This window comes from Pogoniulus pusillus, chromosome 4, assembly GCF_015220805.1.
Source record: "Pogoniulus pusillus isolate bPogPus1 chromosome 4, bPogPus1.pri, whole genome shotgun sequence".
NCBI lineage: Eukaryota > Metazoa > Chordata > Aves > Piciformes > Lybiidae > Pogoniulus > Pogoniulus pusillus.
In genome coordinates, this window is record NC_087267.1 from 13,098,651 (window position 1) to 13,120,383 (window position 21,733).

Genomic DNA, 21,733 nt, shown 5'->3' on the forward strand with positions numbered 1-21,733 from the left:
GCAAATGCCCTCTACACAACAATTTTGCCCTACTTACGTTTAATATTTGGCTGCATAAATACAGCCACTTTCATTAACTAGCATACAGGTAGCAGTACTTACCTGTGTTCTAAATGATGAATAGAGAGAATAACCCCTGAATTTAAATGGGCTTGCTTTAAGGTCGCCAGGATTGTGAATTCATATTTATTTCTTAACTTCTGAAAAAATATTTCAGCTGTTTCTGGAGATGCCTTGACACTTCTTGAAGTATCTAAAGAACAAAAGCAACAGGGGAAAAAAAAAGAACACTTAGTATAAAATCCTGGTTTACTTTACATCTGCAACTCAAAAGATATCAAGCTGCTTCTGAGCAGCACAACTGAACAGAACAAAGTATTTTAAACACCAGCTTTTACATTCAATGGCAGTTATTTCAATGAGAGAGGACACATTTACTAGGACACCTATTCTATTTTGGATAGGAGGGGGAGCTGTTTTTAAAACAGGGTCATAACTCTTCCTTTCTCTGTGGATGACCAAATGGTACCTTTAATATCACATCTAAAATATAGACTCGCTAGCAGTGAACCACAGAGTGACAATACTGGATATGAGCCCACGCTGTGAAGCACAACCTGAGCAACTGTTTTAAATGGCTTCTACAAAAAGCATTATGCTTAACAGCTATGAACAATTAATAACAAAACATAGCAACAGTCTTCCTTTAGGGACAATTTCCTCAGCTTTAAGTAACAGTTAATTTGTAACTTAAAAAAAAATGGCCACAGTCTTTCATGATTGTTGCTAATTGATCACCACACACCAATTGTGCAGTACCTTGCTGCTGCTGCTGCTTCTTGCACAAGATGTCATGAACGTTTGTTAGAGTAATTGCACAGACACAATAAAGACTCAGGTTTTTAAAACCACCCTACACAACCAGGGCTGAAGCAACATTTCTGCTGAATTTGCATGGAACACGCACAGAAATTTAAAAGGCCCAACCTTAAACTCTCTAGAGAGACAATTTACAAAGATGTCAAAAGCTAGAAAAACAATTGCCAAGGTCTCCCATAATATATTATAGTAGAAAAAAAATTAATATACATTTTTAATGCACAAAATCAATTCATTAGCATGTGTAATCAACTGTGTAAGAACTAAATCAATTCAAAAGCTTCTTGTCATTGCAATTTGACCATCCTGCTCTAACTCGAGGACACTAATTCAGGGCTGGCAACAACAGCAGAGAGCTAAGCGCAGAATTATTTTCTCTTGGCAGCACTGAAGCTGAGCTCTCAAGCTTACACCACTGCTTTTAAAACAGGTTTATTCTTCAAGCTGTAGCTATGAAGATGCTACTCTGCATTAAGAGCAAATATTTTGTCATGGTTTATAGATGAGGGATATTTTTTTATGTGCTTAAGAAAGGCAACAGTCTGTGCAATCCTGAAGCTCCTGAATAGCGTCATACCGAGTTGGTTCATTTTTTACAAAGCCAAATCCAGAGGACAATAAAAACAACCCCAAAACAAAACAAAAACAGGAGGAAAGGGAAAGAAAAAAATATTTAAAGCTTTTTTCTTTTTAGGTGAAAACTCCCATCTTTTCTGCTGTGGCTTGTGTAACTCCCTCACTGAAGCAGACATCCATGGTATTTTAATGGTATTGTTAATAAATCATAAGGCAACTCAAATACATTTACATCAAGTGTTCATTTTCAGCCAAGGGACACTAACAGAGTGGAATGACATAGGTTCACATGCTGGAAGATAGTTTAACTGCATTAACAATTTCTAACAATATAAACAATCTACTCCCAAGAGGCAGAGCAGAGGAAGGGCACACAAGGAACATATTCTCTAATCGTGACCACAGGATCCTCAGGCACTGCAGTGATCAGCAGCAGCTTTCCTACTAAGATACAGAACAGCAAGAAAATAGATATATAGATATAGATGATAGATGCAGATACAGAAGACAGATAAAACTCAGTAGGATCAAATTCCAAGACACAAAGCACATAAAGGCATTAAGTTAATGAAGAAATGCTTTCAATTTCCATGGATGCACATTGGAGATGGACACACAATATTTATGGCTCAATATGTCATCGGGAAAAAGACAGGTGGTATACACAACAAATGTGAATTTGATGGGAAGATAGAAAGAGATCTGGAGGAGGTAAAAAAGGTCAAGCAAGACATAAAAGAGAAACTTATGTCAGAATTGTGGGAAATAGAATAACTGCAGAAAATTCCCTGGCTGATCTTGTCCTGTTCCCATTGTCTCAAAGGGATTTTCTTCAGGTTTTTCTCAAGACAGCAAAGTGGTAGTGAGAAGGAAGATGAGAAACGTAGGATAACTGCATTTTTCCATGAGTCTGTAATTTTTTTGTGCAACTCTGAACCCTGGAAGATGCTACAGTGCTTCTCTGTTCCTGTTGCCCTCCAGTTTACATCATTCCTAGTTTTAACTGCCATCAAACCCTACCTCATAAACGCTCTATGCTGGAAGTGGAAAACAACCCACAAGAGATTACACTTACTTAAAATCCACAACTTTTCAACTACTAAAAAATACTTATTTCTACCTAGTTCCTATGATATTCTCATCAGTAAGTGACAGAAGAAAGCATATGCAAAAGACCTCTACCATCATACAAAGACAGATCCATATAGAAATCCATTCAAATCACATATAATTATCTCCCCCTCCTGCATGTATTTTTATTCTAACTGGAGCTATTGGGATGCAAAACCATGCTACAGATGGCCAGTGCTTTAGCAAGGAAACAAAACCTCACTGCCACATGGAGCTCTCCTAAGCCCTCCCAGTCCTCACAGCTGTGCTGGCAGCTGGGAGAAATAAAGTACTGCCTCTACAGGCACCAAACAGAAAATCTTTTTGAGAGGTACTTGTGTCACCTGTGTGAATCATTACATTATTACTGGGTTGGACAAGAGTTTTCCATCCTTTTATCTATAGATGTTATAAACATTCATCATGACCTTAGACTATCTTCTTGGATACAGATGAAAGTACCGAGACCTAATTAGACCATGCTGGAAGCCTATATGTAAAGATGATGCTCAGAGGGCTGGAGCACCTCTCCTGTGAAGACAGGCTGACAGAATTGAGGGTGTTCAGCCTGGAGAAGAGAAGGCTCAAAGGAGATCTTATAGCTGAATTTCTGTATTTGAAATGGACCTACAGGAAGGCTGGGAAAGAACTGTTTAGAAGGGCTTGTAGTGATAGGACAGGGGCAATATTTTTAAACCAGAGCAGGGTAGATTTAGGTTAGATATAAGAAGGAAGTTATTTACACTGAGAGCAGTGAAATACTGGAATAGGCTGCCCAGGGATGTGGTTAAGGCCCCATGACTGGAGACATTTCAGGTCAAACTTGAAGGGGCCCTGAGCAACCCGGTCTAGTTGCAGATGTCCTTGCTCACTGCTGGGAGGCTGGGCAAGATGACCTTTGAGGGTCCCTTCCAGCCTGTGGTATTCTGTGATTCTGTGGTTGTCACATTAGCTGCTAGAGAATTAAATTACCAAAACACATGGCCACTTGGTTTCAATATTGCAAACAGGTCAGTTCATACTTGGTACACCAAAGAGCTACAGAGCCTTTTGAATCATTACTATGCTGATACAGCACAGCACCCTTTGCTGAGGGCAGGCTTCAGGTGGATTTCTTAAAGACCACTGGAAGGTCCCTGATCCATTAGACCCATTCTTTACACTAACACAACAGTGTAAATCCCTCATTTCAACTGCCTTTGAATACTGGAGGTAGGTGCTTGATGGATCACCAGCTGTGCTCAATAAATACTGTTTCAGGCTTGTTCTTGACATTTGGCTTCTGGTAATCATTTTAAGACCCCAGGAAAATACTTTACTGAAACTGGACTTCTTCCATAATAGCTTGGGAAAAAATCAAAGCAGCATATCTCAGGTAATTTGTGGTTTCTCAACAGTTACAAAAAATCTCATACAGTGAACATTTCTAACACACAAAACCAAAGGCAAAAATCTTTGGATATTAGAGTGCAAAAATAAGGAGGGAATTATTAGTTTGAATGAGAAATTTGCCTCTAGTCATGATACTTCTATACTAGGTTTACTTTCCTACAATATTGCATGTGTTTGGTTTGATCACACCATGAGAGCTCAAATCCATAGTGTCAGCATTCTAATTCATAAAAGAATGATGTTCGGAGAGACAATGAAAGAAACAAAAATCCAAACTCAACCGGAATGGAACGTGTTTTAAGTCAAAGGTTATAGAAAATTCCTTTAGAAGGAATAACAACACATACAGCTACTCTGCAACACTCAGAAGTGCTGAGAACAACACAGCAGATTTAGGGGAAGGAGGCTGAAGAAAGGGAGAATTAGTCTGTACCACAGTTGGCAGTAAAAACAATTTAGAAGGACACAAACAGGAGATAGTGGTCAACGTTCAGCTCCAACTTCTAGTTACGAGGTGGTCAGGTGGTCACAGGTGCAGAAAACCAGGCCTTCTAAGATCTAACATTATAAAGCAATCTGAAAAGCCAGTGAAGAAAACCAGCGTGCATGAGAACCTGCAGGAACTCAGCCATTCAGATGACAAATTTAGTGGCTGTCTCTACCTTGCATGACTAGGACAATCTGCAGCAAGCATTAAGGCAATACAGTTTTTCCTGGGGGTGTCAAGTGCAGATACTGTCCTTTCAGTCATGTTCATGAAGTTGCTATTATTGCACTACAACCAAGACAGTAAGCCTAATTTTTGACAGGACTCACTCTACAACTCCAAAAGCACCTGTCTAAACCGGTGCTGCAAGAATGAGGTGGCTCTAACCTTTGCCACCAGCCTTTAATTCCTTCTCCATATCCCTATGGTGACAACTGCATTCATACAAAGATAATGAAGAATTGTGTGAGGCAACTGATCAAGCTTTAACTATCCCAGCTCAGCCCCAGCCTCCTAAAAAAAAAGGAACTGGGAGCAGCCATGAATAAATTATTGGAGGCAAGAAGCAGGAAGATTTTCATGCATAGCACCAGAGAGTACAAAATCACAAAGTGGAAAGACTACATGCAAATATGGTTTAGGACAAGCCATTCACTATGGATGTTTTCCAGTCTATGATAAAAACAAAGAGTTACCCAATTTAATGGACAGCTTGTCTTAGGGAAGGGTGTACTCTTGAAGTGCATCAAAAACTCAACATACAGTAGGAACTGAATTATAAAATGAACTCCTGCATAAGAGTCTTGAAGGAAGCATTCTAATTAATTGAGCTCCACAATTTGTTTCTTGTGCACATAATCAGCTTTTAATAAATATCTATAAATCAACTCAGCATCTGACTGAAAGTTTACTGAACTACCCAAATTGAATTCTAGTGGTTTGGGAGAAAAAGGTCTGCAGGCTAAAAAGAGTCTGAGAAATATAATAAGGCTAACTCAGTTTTGTTCCATTTTCCTCTACCAGCTGGGATCAGTGTCACAAGCATATATTCACATTATGTCACTTCCCTGTGTTAATATTTTTGGCTAATCTTTCTCTTCAACAGGGATTTCACACAGCCTACACAGGGCAACAATATCTGTGACTGTTTCTTTTATATTGTCCTTTCAAATAACCAACACCGGCTAAGCTGCTCCCAGCAAAGAGGGCAGCAAGAAAAGCCACTCCAAAAGCATAATCTTAGGAGCTGCATTCCTGTAGTGAAAACTAACCTAGAAAGATGTTAATCTTATTACTCCAGAACTCTGGTAGGTGTGTTATACTTCAGATGCTTCAATGGGAAGGTTGACTGCTTTGCCTTTTCTTTTAGATACACTTGACTCTGTTTGCACAGATACCTGAGATAGTGGTAGATAAAACATTTTCTGCTGGTTTTCTCATACATTTGTGCATTCTCTTCTCACAGATTCCCAACTGTTCCAGAGAAAATACCAAAACAGGGGCAGCTGCAGTTTTGTAAACCCACATGAACCTGAACCAGTTTGCCCAAGGCATTAGGATGGTGGAAGTCTGCGGAAAGGTCTTGCGGTTCCACCTTGAGTTTGAAAGATTGAGATATTAGTAACAACTGACCCTGGAAGACTTCCACTGGGGCCATTCCCAAAGGGTGTGCATGACCTGCAGGGCCCAGGAGCACTTCCCAGTTGGATGAGTGCACTCTGCATGGGATTAAAAACTGGCTGCACGTCCGGGTCCAAAGAGTAGTGGTGAATGGAGTTAAGTCCAGCTGGCGCCCAGCTACTAGCAGTGTCCCCCAGGGTTCAGAAGTGGAGCCTGTCCTCTTTAATACCTTTATTAATGATCTGGATGAGGAGATTGAATGCACCCTCAGCAGACTCATAGGTGACACCAAGCTGGGTGGCTCTGTCGGTCTGCTAGAGGGCAGGGAGGCTTTGCAGCAGGACCTGGACAGGTTAGGCTGATGGGCCAAGGCTAACCATATCAAGTTTAACAGGCCAAGTGCCAGGTCTTTCATCTGGGTCACAACAACCCCATGGCAAGCTACAGATGTGGGGATGTGTGGTTGGAAAGCTGCAACTCAGAGAGAGTATTGGCTACCAGTCAATTAAATATGAGTCAGCAGTGTGCCCAGGTGGCCAAGAAAGCCAATGACATCCTGCCTTGTATGGTGGCCAGCAGGGACAGGGAGGTGATCAACTCTCCGTACTCAGCACTGGTGAGGCCACATCTGGAGGATTGTGTTCAGTTCTGGGCCCCTCACTAGAAGAAGAACACTGAGGTTCTGGACTGTGTCCAGAGAAGGGCAACGAGGCTGGTGAATGGCCTGGAGCACATGGACTACAAGGAGCATCCAAGGGAGCTGGGACTGTTCAGTCTAGAGAAGAGGAGGCTGAAGGGAGACCTCCTTGCTCCCTACAATTCCATGAAGGGAGGTCAGAGCAAGGAGAGGACCAGCCTCTTCTCCTTAGTGTCAAGCAATGGGACCAGAGGAAATGGCTTCAAGCTGCACCAGGGGAGGTTCAGGCTGGATGTTAGGAGATATTTCTTTTCAGAGAGAGTTATCAAATATTGGAATGGTCTGCCCACAGGAGTGGTGGAGTTACCATCCCTGGAGGTGTTTAGGCAGCATATGGACCTGGCATTTAGGGACATAGCTTAGGACTGACCTTAAACTGGGCCAAAGATTGGACTAGACGATCCTTGAAGTCTCTTCCAACTGGATGTTTTCTGTGATTCTGAGAACACTGGAACTATGATCAACTTGTCTATCAAATCCAAACAGGTACATCTAGACCTTTATGCTCTCAAGTGTTCATTATAAACTAAGTATAACCTGGTTCCACCAGAACAAAAACTCAGAAGTGCCAGGACCAAGGACTCTAGTAAATCTCTAAAGCTGAACAGTCAGAACATTGGGAAATGCTAAAAGCTGTCCTTGTAGTTTAGACACCACTACTGTAACAGCCAATTCTGTGTACCTCCTTTCCTATTTCCACTAAATAAACGCCTCAGTAAGGATGTAAGCAGAAAGAACTGCAATGGACGGGAAGGAGAAAAGGAGGGCAAAATGCACTTCAGTTAAGACTAAACAATCGAAACAAAAACTGACTTGAAGCCAAATCATTAAATCAAGTGAAAACTAGGGGGGAAATGTCACAGTTTGTTCTTGCTGCAGCTGGGGAGGATCCAATTGCCTTCACATTGCAGCTTTCTCTATTCTGAATGTCAACTGCAGCTTTGGTGTGTCATCCAGCAAGGGCTTTCCACCAGCTCAAATGATATACAAAGTCCCACATACACAAAAGCTGGACACAGGAGACTAGAGGGATCTGTGTCTGAACACACACACACACACATGCACAAAAGCTTTTTTCCCCCAAGTTATATTGACTGTTCATGGTTATATCCTCAAAAATAGTAACTATATCACTTCTGGCCAAAACTCTGGCTCAACTACAAGCTATATACCTGTGTGTTTAAAGCCCTTTTGGCACAGCTATGGGACAAGAGATCCACTATGGGACAAGAGGAGGCAAAGTTACTGAGAGTCTGGACACATATGCTTGAATACAGCTACAATGTTTGTGATCTGAAATAACCAAATCATTACTAAGGACCTAACTGGCTTGCATAATTGGAAGCAGTTTGTGCATTTGCATGAGTAATCATAATTTTGTTCAAAATGCTTTGTTTTCTTCTCCATGGACAAAGTGCCCAGGGAATTTTTGCCTGGTTTGGTTTGCTGGTTTAACTTCAGAGTCTTTTTTTAAGATGAAGGAATGCTAAAAAACTGCCAACTATGCAAACAAATTTAAACATTAATATTTTATTCATTAGGAGGAAAATCTTCTACATGATATGATAGAATTAGGTGACTGGTCAGTAGCAAAGCATTTCTGCCAGATCCTAGCACTGACTTGAAGGAGGCAAACTATGACTGTAATATATTATGCATTCACTGTAAATTGACAGTAATACCACCAAAATCTGTCTAGAAGCATTCTGCAAAAGAGATGATACAATGCTACTTTGAGGGTGATTATACTAGTGGCTGGGTTAAGCCTCTAAGCACATGCACTGACTGCTCCTAGAAACTAAGGAAAAGTTACATCAAGCTGAATCTTTTTGTAATGCTAAGCTTACTTTCCACAGCCACATTATTGACTTCCACTGCTGAAACAGACTCCTTCACATCTCTGTGAAGCTGGTGAGGGGCCTGGAACACAAACCCTCTGAGGAGAGGCTGAGGGAGCTGGGATTGTTTAGCCTGGAGAAGAGGAGGCTCAGGGGTGATCTCATTGCTGTCTACAACTACCTGAAGGGAGGTTGTAGCCAGGTGGGTGGTGGCCTCTTCTCCCAAGCAACCAGCAACAGAACAAGGTGACACAGTCTCAAGTTGTGCCAGGGTAGGTATAGGCTGGATGTTAGGAGGAAGTTCTTCCCAGAGTGAGTGATTGCCACTGGAATGGGCTGCCCAGGGAGGTGGTGGAGGCACCGTCCCTGGAGGTGTTCAAGAAAAGCCTGGGTGAGGCACTTAGTGTCATGGTCTAGTTGACTGGCTAGGACTGGGTGCTAGGTTGGACTGGATGATCTTGGAGGTCTCTTCCAACCTGGTTGATTCAATGATTGATTGATCTTGTCCCTGGGATATACAACTGGTAATAACCTACGAAGCAACTGGTTGGGTGCTAGCCACTAAATTGCAATCAAATTCTTTCAAAAGATGTCCAAACCTCTGAAATGATCCTGATATTTTGGCTATGAAATCACTCTCTGAAGTCCACACATACTGAATCAGACCACATTATGTGGAAAAGAAAACATGGATATTTCCTTCTTAGGTTAACAACTGGATTTGATGATCTTAAAGGTCTCTTGCTAATGAAAATGATTCTGATTTCCTAGCCACATACTACACAAGCAGAATCCAACTGAAGCTGTCAAATGAATGGGTGCAGCTTTTCTGAATGATTCCTCACCAGGATTACAGATCAGGAAAACAGCCTTCTGGTGATGGTGTGTCTCGGTGTGTCAGCAGCAAAACACAAACAGCCATAGAAAGCACCTTTGCTTGGTTAGTAGATATGGACAACAAAGGCAAAAATGCATCAGGTTGGACTCTGGGCAACCTTGCTCACTGCAGGAAGGTTGGACTAGATGATCTCTGGGGATGCCTTACAACCCAAACCATTCCATGCTTCTATGCAGAGGGAACAAGCAGCAGATTTACACCACTATGAACACCCATTTGAGCGTCAATACTACCACAGCTCTCTCAACCTCAGACTTAATGTGTCAGAGCACAATGCTAAAACACACACATCTCATCCTCCCTTTGGCTGTGATACCATCAACAATGAAGGAATTTGCACCAGGATTACAAGTGTGAACCTGTTATTGTAAGGTAAAGCAGCTCAGCTGCACCACGAGAAGTCAGGTGTGCTCTGCCAAAAATATGTACTGTCCATGACCAAGGGTTTAATGACTTTTGGACTCAGTAGACAAAAAGCAAATAAGAGCTGCATAAATTACAGTAAAGGCTCTGGTGACTGTATCTACAATGGTATGTTTCTGACAATTTTTCACATGAAAGGGTAAGAAACCCAACTATAGGAAAACCTGAACTTTAACCACGTGGGGCTCCAGATCAGGTCTGTATTCTCAGTGCAGAAGTCTGATTTGCTTAACAAGCAACACAGATCTCCTACCACGTTAAGACTGTTACTGAAACAACTCCCATGAAATTGCTGAAGAAAATGTGAATTTCTTGCCCACAAGAAATACTATCTCTTTCCCTGCAACTATGTCATCATCTAGATGCTGTCACCAGGAGAGAGGCTGCTACTCAGTGGGGATCTATTACAAGATAACGAAGTGATGAAGATAAAAGATTACTTCTGTTCTAGTTACAGAAATTTCACTCCCAAGCAATTAAAATCTGTGCTGTATGGTATGCTTTGCCCCAGGTATTTATTATTGTAATGCTTCCTGGTGATTTATAGGTTCTGGGTTATCAATTATAAAATGCAATAGCTTTTTGGATTACCAGTTTTCCCTAGTTTATGTTCCAACACCATTCTCAATTTGTCTTTAAATTCTGAAGACTCTTTGTAAGTGCTCCCTCAAGTACTGCTACTTAAGATGCTGTTGTTTAGGTTTTTTCACCTATTACATTTGAACAAGGACACAGAATTGGTGCAGAGTGGGATTTCTGACTGATTCTTCATTTCAAAGCAGGTTACAGCTACATTTAAAAGGTTGAAGCTACTGTAGTTTTATAAATATACATGTGTGTATATATATATATGCACAGACTTAAGCTCCTTTAGGCACAAAGCTGTTTTCTAGGATCTGCTTTGAGAGCACCTTGAAACCTGTGAAGAATCATAGAATCATAGATTCAATCAATCATAGAATCAACCAGGTTGGAAGAGACTTCAAAGATCATCCAGCCCAACCTATCCCCCAGCCTTATCCAGTCAACTAGACCATGGCACTAAGTGCCTCATCCAGGCTTTTCTTGAACACCTCCAGGGATGGTGACTCCACCACCTCCCTGGGCAGCCCATTCCAATGCCAATCACTCTCTCTGACAACAACTTCCTCCTAACATCCAGCCTATACTTCCCCCAGCACAACTTGAGACTGTGTCACCTTGTTCTATTGCTGGTTGCCTGGCAGAAGAGACCAACCCCCACCTGGCTACAACCTCCCTTCAAGTAGTTAGCAATGAGGTAACCCCTGAGCCTCCTCCAGGCTAAACACCCCCAGCTCCCTCAGCCTCTCCTCATAGGATTTGTGTTCCAGGCCCTTCACCAGCTTTGTTGCCCTTCTCTGGACATGTTCCAGCACCTTAACATCTCTCTTGAATTGAGGGGCCTAGAACTGGACTCAGTACTCAAGGTGTGGCCTGACCAGTGCTGAGTACAGGGGAAGAATAACCTCCCTTGTCCTACTGGCCACACTGTTCCTGGCCCATCTTGTTTTCCTTGCTGCTGCCATCTGTGGCATATGCACCTAGCTATGCTTGGCTGCGTACCGTCATATGAGCACTTTGTGTCAAACTGACCTAACAACAAACAAAAAAGTCACACCAAGAAATGCTGTTAAGGCTGGGACACAGGCTGAAGAGTGCAAGAAAAATAATGCACTGGCTTCCAGCCCTCCTGGTACTGCAACAAGGGCATGAGACAAATGAGGACTGCTTAAAGACTGATTCTATTTCCAGTCCCTAGTTGCAGAGCACAGACAAGAGTTTTAAAAATTAGGCAAGCCACACCGAGGCAGAGGACAATAAGAGGAATCACTGTTGTCAGCCTTTTCCAAATGAAAAAGCAGGCTATCAAAGGTAAACAAAGCCTAATCAATTAAAAGCAATAAAGTACAACTTAACAGCAGGAATAAACCAGGCAAGCAGATTATCATAAATGTAGATCAAAAGCAGATTACATGAGCTACCCTTCTCCCAGAGGGACGGGCACAATCCAACTTCTCAAATATATCATACTGCATTGGTGAACTGGGTCACATACTGGAGAAGAGGAGGCTCAGGGCTGACCTCATTGCTGGCTACAACTACCTGAAGGGAGGCTGTAGCCAGGTGGAGGTTGGTCTCTTCTCCCAGACAACCAGCAATAGAACAAGGGGACACAGTCTCAAGTTGTGCCAGGGGAAGTACAGGCTGGATGTTAGGAGGCAGTTCTTGCCAGAGAGAGTGATTGGCATTGGAATGGGCTGCCCAGGGAGGTGGTGGAGTCACGATCCCTGGAGGTGTTCAAGAAAAGCCTGGCTGAGGCACTCAGTGCCATGGTCTAGTTGACTGGATAGGGCTGGGGGATAGGTTGGACTGGATGCTCTTGGAGGTCTCTTCCAACCTGGTTGATTCTGTGATCCTGTGATTCTACTGCAAGGCTGTAGATAATGATATGTATGTTCCATGATATATAGAAAGAAAAAGAGTACCTCTGGGTTAGGGTCAGGTTTGGTGTAGATACTCCTATACTCTCTGAGCAACAAACTGCATCTCTCCCTCACTTGGTTCTCACTGTGCAAGTACCAGTAAGACTGATTCATATCCTCTGCTTGGTCATTTTTCCTAGGCACCTTTTTGCCCTGTAACCAGTATGCTGCTCCTGACTACCTGCAACCTGTGTTTTACAGAATCATTTAGGCTGGAAGTGACCTCTTGAAATCATCTAGCTCAATACCAATCATTTGTGGATGCCCTAGAGGGTTTGGCTTTTTTCTCCATTAAGTTTCCTCTCTTTGCAATGATTTGGATCTCTCATCCTAGTTTTTGCTTTACCTTTGGCTTCCTGGGGTCTAGTTGCTTTTCACCTCCATTAGGGTTCATTGCCTTTGGCTCACACAACTTCTAAGTGTTAAGGCTCATTTATTTTCTGTCAAGGTCCAGAGAACAGAGATTAACAATATCTCTGTCCAGAGGAGCAAGATCTGTTCTTACAGATTTCCGTGTTGTGAAATTAAGGTACACACAAGACCATATATCACCAGAAAACTATTTATTAAAGGATGAAGCTGGACAAAACAGAAGAGAGAGAAGGGGGGGGGGGGGGGGGGGGACGACAATGGAGAAAAGCAGAAGAAGCAGGGAAGGAAAAGAGCAGGGATTATATTACCATCAGCCGAAGATGGGGGGAGGGGGGGAGAGAGAGACATGTGCATGGTCCAGGGATGTTCTTCTGTGGAGTTTGTCAGGAGTTCTTCTTCTGGAGTTGTTCTGCAAGAGTTGCTCCTTGAATTCTGGTAGAGGTGGTCTTCTGGAGGTTGGCAGGCATTGCTCCTGTCATTTTGTACAGTTTTTAGATCAGGATTCAGGTGAAGCTTCCCAGGAAATCATCCTGTGCATTCATGCATTTGCAGGGGGCCAGCGGCCAGCAGCACCGGAGAGGGCCTCCGCCCCCTCCCTGCACTGCTTACCTACCCATACCCCAGATACACATCAGCCTTTTCCTCCTTGGGGTAGCAATAGAACAAGGGGACACAGTCTCAAGTTGTGCCAGGGTAGGTATAGGCTGGATGTTAGGAAGAAGTTCTTCACAAAGAGAGTGATTTGCCATTGGAATGGGCTGCCCAGGGAGGTGGTGGAGGCACCGTCCCTGGGGGTCTTCAAGAAAAGCCTGGATGAGGCACTTAGTGCCACGGTCTAGTTGACTGGCTAGGGCTGGGTGATAGGTTGGACTGGATGATCTTGGAGGTCTCTTCCAACCTGGTTGATTCTATGATTCTGGTGTAAGACATGCACATCCTGGGCCTTCAACCCAGGCTGAGGTCCGGGAAGTCCACAAAGGCCTTGTATCCCTGTTGATTTGCATCCCTGGGTATCACAGTATCACAGTATCACAGTACCATCAGGGTTGGAAGAGACCTCACAGATCATCAAGTCCAACCCTTTACCACAGAGCTCAAGGCACCTGGGTACAGTGACTCTTTGTTCACCAATGTGGTTAGATGGTCACAGTCTGCTTTGTTTCCGTGATACAGTGACTTATATGCACTCTTGCAAGAGGCGTGCTCCACAAGATTGGTTACATATAGAGGGTACAGGGTGACATGTAAGGCATGGATAGGTCTATATACCATCACAATCTGAGGGTCAGCCTCTGGGGCTGGCTAAACTCTGCCCACCTGCAGCTGCACTCCACCCCCTGCAGCGGCATGTGGGGGTTGCTACCCAGCGCCTGGTATCTAACTCCCAAGATGGACTCAAGGACGCTCCCAGCACGGGTTGCTCATGTTTATCATTTTGTGTCCTCTGCTAGCAAGAAATTCTCCAACACCTGAGCCTTCAACCAAGCACCTCGGCTGAGCCCAGGAGGGTAACAAAGGCAATCTTTATCTGTGTTGATGAACAAGGGCCAGACAATTTAGGCTCCCACATTTTCATACAACCCAAAGCCAATCTTTTAGAAAAGCATTGATATGAGGTGCATTGTAAATTCCCAGATGTTCAGGTAATTGTGGCCTGCACGAGAGATTAAATTCTGACATGAGAGAAGGGTCAACAGTCACCAGCTCAGAAAACTCCAGAAAATCCAAACCTTCATCCCACCAGCAAAAAAAAGAGCTCAGAAAGGCAAGAGAAAGAGAAAAAACCAAAAGGGGCCACCATCTGAAGCATGCAGGACACATCCACCAACTCCGTTGCTAGCTGCACATCTCTGGTAGCAGGCTGAGCAAACAGCAACAGATGGGAGAATGCAGGAGATGGAACCATAAGGAGAATTCAGGTGCCAGCAGAAATGAGGGGGAAGTGGCAGAGGGAACACACCTGAAGGGAGATGAGGAACATCTAAGCCACCAGTCTTACTGGTATTGTCAGAGAAATCTCTACTCACTTGGTATCTGTTTTGACACCTGAAGAGAAAAGATGATTAGGCTTTTGAATCAGGAACATCAAAGAGAAGGGCTACCAAGAAATAGCACACTCACAGCTCAGCTATGAGTAGGCCAGGTAGCCACAGTGCAGGGGGTCACAGGCTAACACTGCCAGAGTTCCCAAGGAATCTGAGAAGGACCACAGCTCAGACTATCTTGCAAAAAAGATGTCCTTACAGTCATGTATCAATGGTGTCCATGATCCAGTGCATGTGCCTGCTAGCCCCAGTGAATCAGCTACAGTTTTCACACACATGTGCAATTTATAAGCTTGGATAAAAATTAGAAATGCTTCCAAACTCTGATTTCCTTACACTTGTAGGCTTCTTTTAACTAAGTACCATCAAAATATATTTAAGTGAATCAAAGAACATTGTTTTTTTAGGGAGAATTCAAAGCCATCAGTTTGATTTTAATGAGTATTAAGTGTTTGATATTCCTTTGTGTCTTTGAAAATCTCTCCTTAAACTAGAACAATTCCACCAACACCCCACATTTCTCAAGTACAGAGAAGAATTGCAGGGCCATCCACCCCATCCTCAGTATACTAACTGAATGCCACATGATTACTACAACACAGCTAATATTTCCTCTTTTGGGTTTTTTTATTCCATGGTATCTTCTATTATATCAAGAGTCTGGAGATTTGTTTAGTCTGGAGAAGAGGAGGCTCAGGGGTGACCTCATTGCTGTCTACCACTACCTGAAGGGAGGTTGTAGCCAGGTGGGTGTTGCTCTCTTCACCCAGACAACCAGCAATAGAACAAGGGGACACAGTCTCAAGTTGTGCCAGGGGAAGTATAGGCTGGATGTTAGGAGGAAGTTGTTGCCAGAGAGAGTGATTGGCATTGGAATGGGCTGCCCAGGGAGGTGGTGGAGTCACGATCCCTGGAGGTGTTCAAGAAAAGACTGGATGAGGCACTTAGTGCCATGATCTAGTTGACTGGACAGGGCTGGGTGCTAGGTTGGACTGGATGATCTTGGAGGTCTCTTCCAACCTGGTTGATTCTATGATTCAATGTCACAATCTCAGCTTGTTCACTATGAAAGTTTCCTTCTATCCTAAATCCTCTCCATTTACAGTATCATTGCATTACTCTTACCTTTAGCTCTTTGAATACTAAATAAATCCTCAAATTGTCTTCTAATGCTAGACACTTACCACACAACCCTTTCATCACTGCTTGGACAAGCTGGATATACTCAAGTTCTTCAAAAGCTCTCTTACTAAGCCAGTCCTTTGTACTGTATAACCAAGTTTGCTGTTGTTCTGTTCACTCCCTGCAATTCATTTGTAATTTTCATGAACTCAATAAACCAGAGTGAATGTGATAACCAAGATATAATCTCAGATTTAAAAAAAAACAAAACACAAAAATTCAGGTTGCCAGATGGTGGAGGCACAGTCCCTGGGGGTCTTCAAGAAAAGACTGGATGAGGCACTTAGTGCCATGGTCTAGTTGATTGGATAGGGCAGGGTGATAGGTTGGACTGAATGATCTTGGAGGTCTCTTCCAACCTGGTTGATTCTATGATTCACCTATGATTCACCTATGATCTCTTCCTACAGTATGTGTTCCTTATGCTTCAAATTCTAACAGTGTATGCAGGGATTCTTAAAAAGAGCATCCCTGAACAGGGTACATGAGGTTTTCCTCAAATCTACCCCCACTCCTTGAATGAGTGTTGAGCAAATCTGAAGACTGTTTCAAGTTCAAGGGATATCAGCGAATGTACAGTAAATCTTAGGAGTGCATTTGAAGCAGCAGCAGCCCAATATGCATGCTTGGGGAGTTATTAAAACAGGTTATTGACTTCAAAACCACAAAAGTTCCTTTGGAACCCTTCTGGATCATTACACATCTGCATTTAGAGACTGGTAGACCTCCAGACACGGAGGCTGGCGCATGTCATCTTCTCTTAACAGGATAAGCAGTATGGATGTTACCACTAATTATACTTAAGCATTTATGCTGGAAAAAGTTGTATAAACATTGCCCTCTCTAGAACAGAGAGTAACTCTGCAACTGGAGGTCTTGTTCTTATTATCATCCCTCTATGTTTTCAGAGAGGGAAACTGCCACTCCACTCAAATCCCACTAAAAGCATTCTCAGTTATGGATCGCTAGCAATATTGATTGTAATGGCTCCTTTGGAAACATTACAGTCTATGGCAGCAATGTTGTTGCTGTTGTGAATATGTTAATCTGCTAAAAGCCTCTTGAACACTGTCTTCAGAGGTCTGGTTAAGTCTACTTATCCTTTTAGGCATGCCCATTGTTTCAGTACTTTGCAACAGCAGAGTTGCAAGTAGCATCTCCCAAGACGGTGAGTAACATCTCCCAGGATGGCTCAACACTAAAGTCAGTTTTCTGAGCTTGTATTTCTCTTTGAAGTGTTGGGGTTTAAGGCTTAGCTTAGTTTTTATTGTCTAGGTGTGACTAAGGAATAGGAGCCTTCCAGAGACATTGAATTAAAAAAAAAAAAAAAGTAAATAATTGTTTATTGGATGTTGTGTTAGTTTGAAGCTAGATAGAATATTTTGGTGAGAAGAACCAGGTTACAGGCTGTGAAAGGGAAACAAGGGTGATGTCTACTTCACTCATAGGCTTGCTAAGATGTATAAGAACAAGAATCCAAACACAGATGAGGCATTCAGCATTTGGGCACTGCCTGGGCTTTGAGCTGCATTTCTCTCTAACCTCACCTTCCATCTCTCTGATTAATCCACTTGCTTCCTAACTCCCCTGGCCAACCCCCCATTCTTCCTTGGGGCACAAGGCAACATCTGGGGCAAGGTTGAGGTGTGGGAGAAGGTGGAAGGGCGGTTGGGAGCCCCTCCTGGGGACTCAGGTTTCTGGGAGGGGAGTTGTGTTTCTGTATTACCTTTTCCCTTGTATATTTCTGTCTATAACTGTATATGCTGTAAATATCTGCTTCTATATTGTGTTAACCTGTAAATATAAGCCTCATTCAAATTTCCAGAGCCAGCTGAGTCTAGTCTGGGTGATTTCCAAAAGTGGGGGGGAGGCAGAGAACATCCAAACCATCACAGACCATAACTTAACTTATTTACTAGAAGTTTGTTTGACTATTTTTGAGTTCAGCAAAGCTATCTAAAGTGCCTGATTCATAATAGGTGTTTATCACATAAAATGTGGCCAGGGAGGGGGGAAATAAAGTACCCTTTCATATGAGATTTATTTTCAGATTTTTCATGAGAAGAAATATTCTGGATGACACCAAGAGAGCAAACCCAGCATTTCTTAAACATTGAGACAGTGCAGAGGAATTTAGCCAAAACAGATGGACAGGAGGGGGGAAAAAAATGAAATATCCTATTTCACCCCTTATTTAGCTGTACCTTAGCAGTGCAGAAAGGAGAATACAGCTGCTCTCTAGATCTGCACTTTGGCACACAACCAAACAGGACAAAACATAGAGATCTGAAGAGCAGCTACAAGGAAGTACAGTTTCTCATGACAGCTATATATAATCTCCAGCTCTCATCTACTGGTTTTAAATAACTTAAGAGCTCAGTTCTGTACTTCGCTTAAGACTCACTGGATGCAGTGAAACTAACCATTCTTGTACTCATTTTTCCAAGCCAGCACCTAGAAGCATTGGAGGATAGAGACTAGAAGAACATAAGCAAGTTGGGGGGGGAGCAGGAAATCTATTTCCCACATCTTATGTGGGAAAACCAGACATTGTGACTGATGTAGATGGAGGGTTGTATAGGAAATGCTGCTGTCCTCTGTGAAACCTCATTGGAAAATGAGCCACGCTAGGGTGGAGGAAGAAACCACTAAAAAAAACCTACTAACCTGGCTAGTCTCAGCCATGCTTCATGACTGCAAAACTATGTCACAGCAAGAGCAGCTACAAAACAGTAGCAAGACCTTATTTCCCCATGTCACTACCCCTTGCTAATGCAATCCTCCAGCAATATGGAAGCACATGCTTGACAGCTACCCACAGAAGACACTGTCCCCTCTCTCAGGGCACATGTGCTGCAGGTGCTGGGCTCTCTCTGGCACCCTGCTGTCCTGCTGCCAACAGCACATCTTCAACTTCAGCTGAAACCACTGCCCCCTGCTATGCTACCAGGAAAAGCAACCTAGTGAGCCGCCATCTGCACTTGGGCTGTTTCTGATGGGGATATCAACATGGAGGTAGACCTTCTTGGCCTCCACTCATCCAAACATCCTGTCTCTTCTCATGACACTCAATCAGGGCTCTGCCTTACATCACTACATTGACACCATCCGCCCCACAGCTGCATATCATACAAGTCTTTCCAACAAATAAGCCAAGCCCTGAGAAAACACCAGCCTCTATGACAGTTTGGAACTTGCAGTGTTTTGAGAGAGGTGTCATTGTAAAAGGTATGAGCAAGCAAACACAATTCTGTTACTAACCAGTATGAATTGTTTGGGACAATACTAAATATGCAAACAGGACATGGTTATCTGAATTAACCTGAGCAACCAAACACTCATTAAGAGACCGTTTTAGAGAATCAGCTTTGTCCCAGTAGAAGGCAGACTCCCAGAGACTTCAGTTTATTTATTAGAAGCAACATGGCTGTGAAAAGCACCAGGTCGCCAAGAACACCAAAAAAATATGACATTCCTCTAAATGCAGTCACACAGTGAAGGAGCAGGGGCTGGAGATGTCAGCTATCACACCAAGCCCAGGCAAAGACGCAGAGGTCATGCTGCTTAGCATCACCCCAAGGGGATTTGGTCAGGTAAGGTACAGTGCCTACACCAGCAAGCAAGTACCATTTTTCTCCCCAGAGTGTAGTTGCTTTCACAATCCACGCTCTTAAGAATTAAGAGTGAAAGGTGACACAAGCTCATACCACAAGATCAAAGTACAATTTTTTTTTTAATAAAAAAGTAGATAGATAAATAAATAAATAAATAAATAAATAAATAAATAAATAAATAAATGCCACCACACCAAAGGCTGCAGAGGAACAATGACATACTCCATTAGTCTGAGCTCAGGCATTTGTGATGTTTCATATGCCTAACACCCAGCCATTTCTTTGGAACTGTCAGCAGTAAGAAAGTTGCAGTTCCCAAATGCTGCAGGCCTGGTTTTCTGTCACTTCTTAATGTTCTTTTGTACCAACTCTGCACTAATGAGTACATACATGGATTACAAGATCTTCCTCTCTGGAAAGCTGAGTTTCTTCAGTATCTGTCTTATGTTAGGTTCCTGTTCGTTTTCCATTTCTCAGTCCTAGCCTCTTCTGTGCTGCAGTTAAGGATTGTTTTCCCTTTACAAACCTTTTTCCCCTTCTGTTTTATAGTTAAACCAGCATGGAAGGGATTAGAGAGCAACAGAGTTTCTGGTACTAACTATGGTCATGATTATTCATCGGGATATTGCTGTTCAGTGGCCAAATGGGTAGCTCTCCATGCATAGTAGCTCAGCATAGCTTGGGATGGGAACTGGATAGACAATTCCCACATACTATCTCCTCCTTTTTTTGTGCAGGCTCTTCAAGCAGCAGATGCTTCTCACACAACTCCTCTGCTACTACTAACAAGAGGAGGAAGATGCTGAATATTCAGCTGCTCAAGAGCAAGGGGATGCCTCATGGCAGCAGTCTCTGCTCTTCATGGCTCTCCTTCAATATCCAGCCAGGCTGCCCAGTAGCATCAATCACAACCCTAGCAATGCTGTACCGCTATGGTTGCTGTTTGCACAGGCACAGAGGTGACTTTGGAACATGATAGAAGTGAAAAGGCATGAGGGCAATGGGGAGAAAGTTCAGGCTATCCTTCCAGACACCCCAAAATCTGGATCACTCTCTATTGCATTGTCACTAGGCATTTCTAATACTGAAAAATAATTCCATACTTTCTGAAATTAAGCTCAGCTTTCAGAAAAGCTAATTAAGAGGTGAGGAGATTTTCTTTGGCTCTGCATTTTTTTATTGCCTGCAAATGATCTCTGCACTGGAGGTCTCACATTTTGGGGATTCTGCAATTCTGAGAGAAACCTGCTTGCTTCCAAGATAAAAAAAGCTGCAGATAGGTATTCACTCTACAGTCAACTATGCCAGTTGGCAATGGTAGCATCTTCTCCCTTAGCTGTCTGTTACTGCTCCTCAGAGATGAGTACAGCTGGAGAAAGGGAATTTTATGGGGCTCTCTAATCCATGTCACTGCAGTCAGCCAGGTTTGCTCCCAAAGCTGGCCAACTTTGCCATTAGCAGACATAACGACACTCACATAATCTCTTGCTTTAGAAAAGTTGTGAGGACAGTAACCTCTAGCTCCTGGGTGGTGACAAACAGCTGGGAACAGCTATATTTTCAGCAGGCTCAGCTGGAACTTGAAGAAAGCATCTGTCCAGAGTTTCAGCGACAGGTGGCAAGGAAAAAGTGTGAAGTACATAGGCAACGTAAACCATATTTCTATGGGAGAAAGTTTACTTTACTTGCACCTAGGTTTTAAAGCTTTATTTTTATCATCCAGAGATATAATAAAGGGATATAATATATATACACACAGAGAGGATAATACTGTTTTGCTAATATTTTGAAATAACAGACTAGTGATCCAGTCATGCAGCAATACACAACAAATCAGTTAAATCAAAAGTCCTATTTAAGGGAGTTTTGTGCCAGGAACCTGCAATTCAAAGAACAGTATTGCCAAGTTCTTCCATGCATTTTAGTAAGAGATTAAATAATTTCTCTGGTGTTTCATATTACATCTTGTTCCCCAAATCTCGCTAGATGGACAGGCCCAGAAAGTGGTGGTGAATGGTGCCACATCCAGTTGGCAGCCAGTCACTAGTGCTGTGTCCCCCAGGGATAAGTGTTTGGCCCAATCCTGTTTAGTATCT

The 21,733-nt window shown here is 42.9% G+C and overlaps 1 protein-coding gene across 1 annotated transcript in view; it reads right to left on the bottom strand.

The window, feature by feature from the left end:
• NELL2 (neural EGFL like 2) overlaps window positions 1-21,733 on the bottom strand; it is a 189,238-nt gene that overhangs the window by 161,839 nt on the left and 5,666 nt on the right. The window contains exon 3 of the mRNA XM_064142220.1: window positions 103-253. Within this exon, the coding sequence (XP_063998290.1) occupies window positions 103-253 (151 nt within the window). The remainder of the gene's footprint in view (window positions 1-102; window positions 254-21,733) is intronic.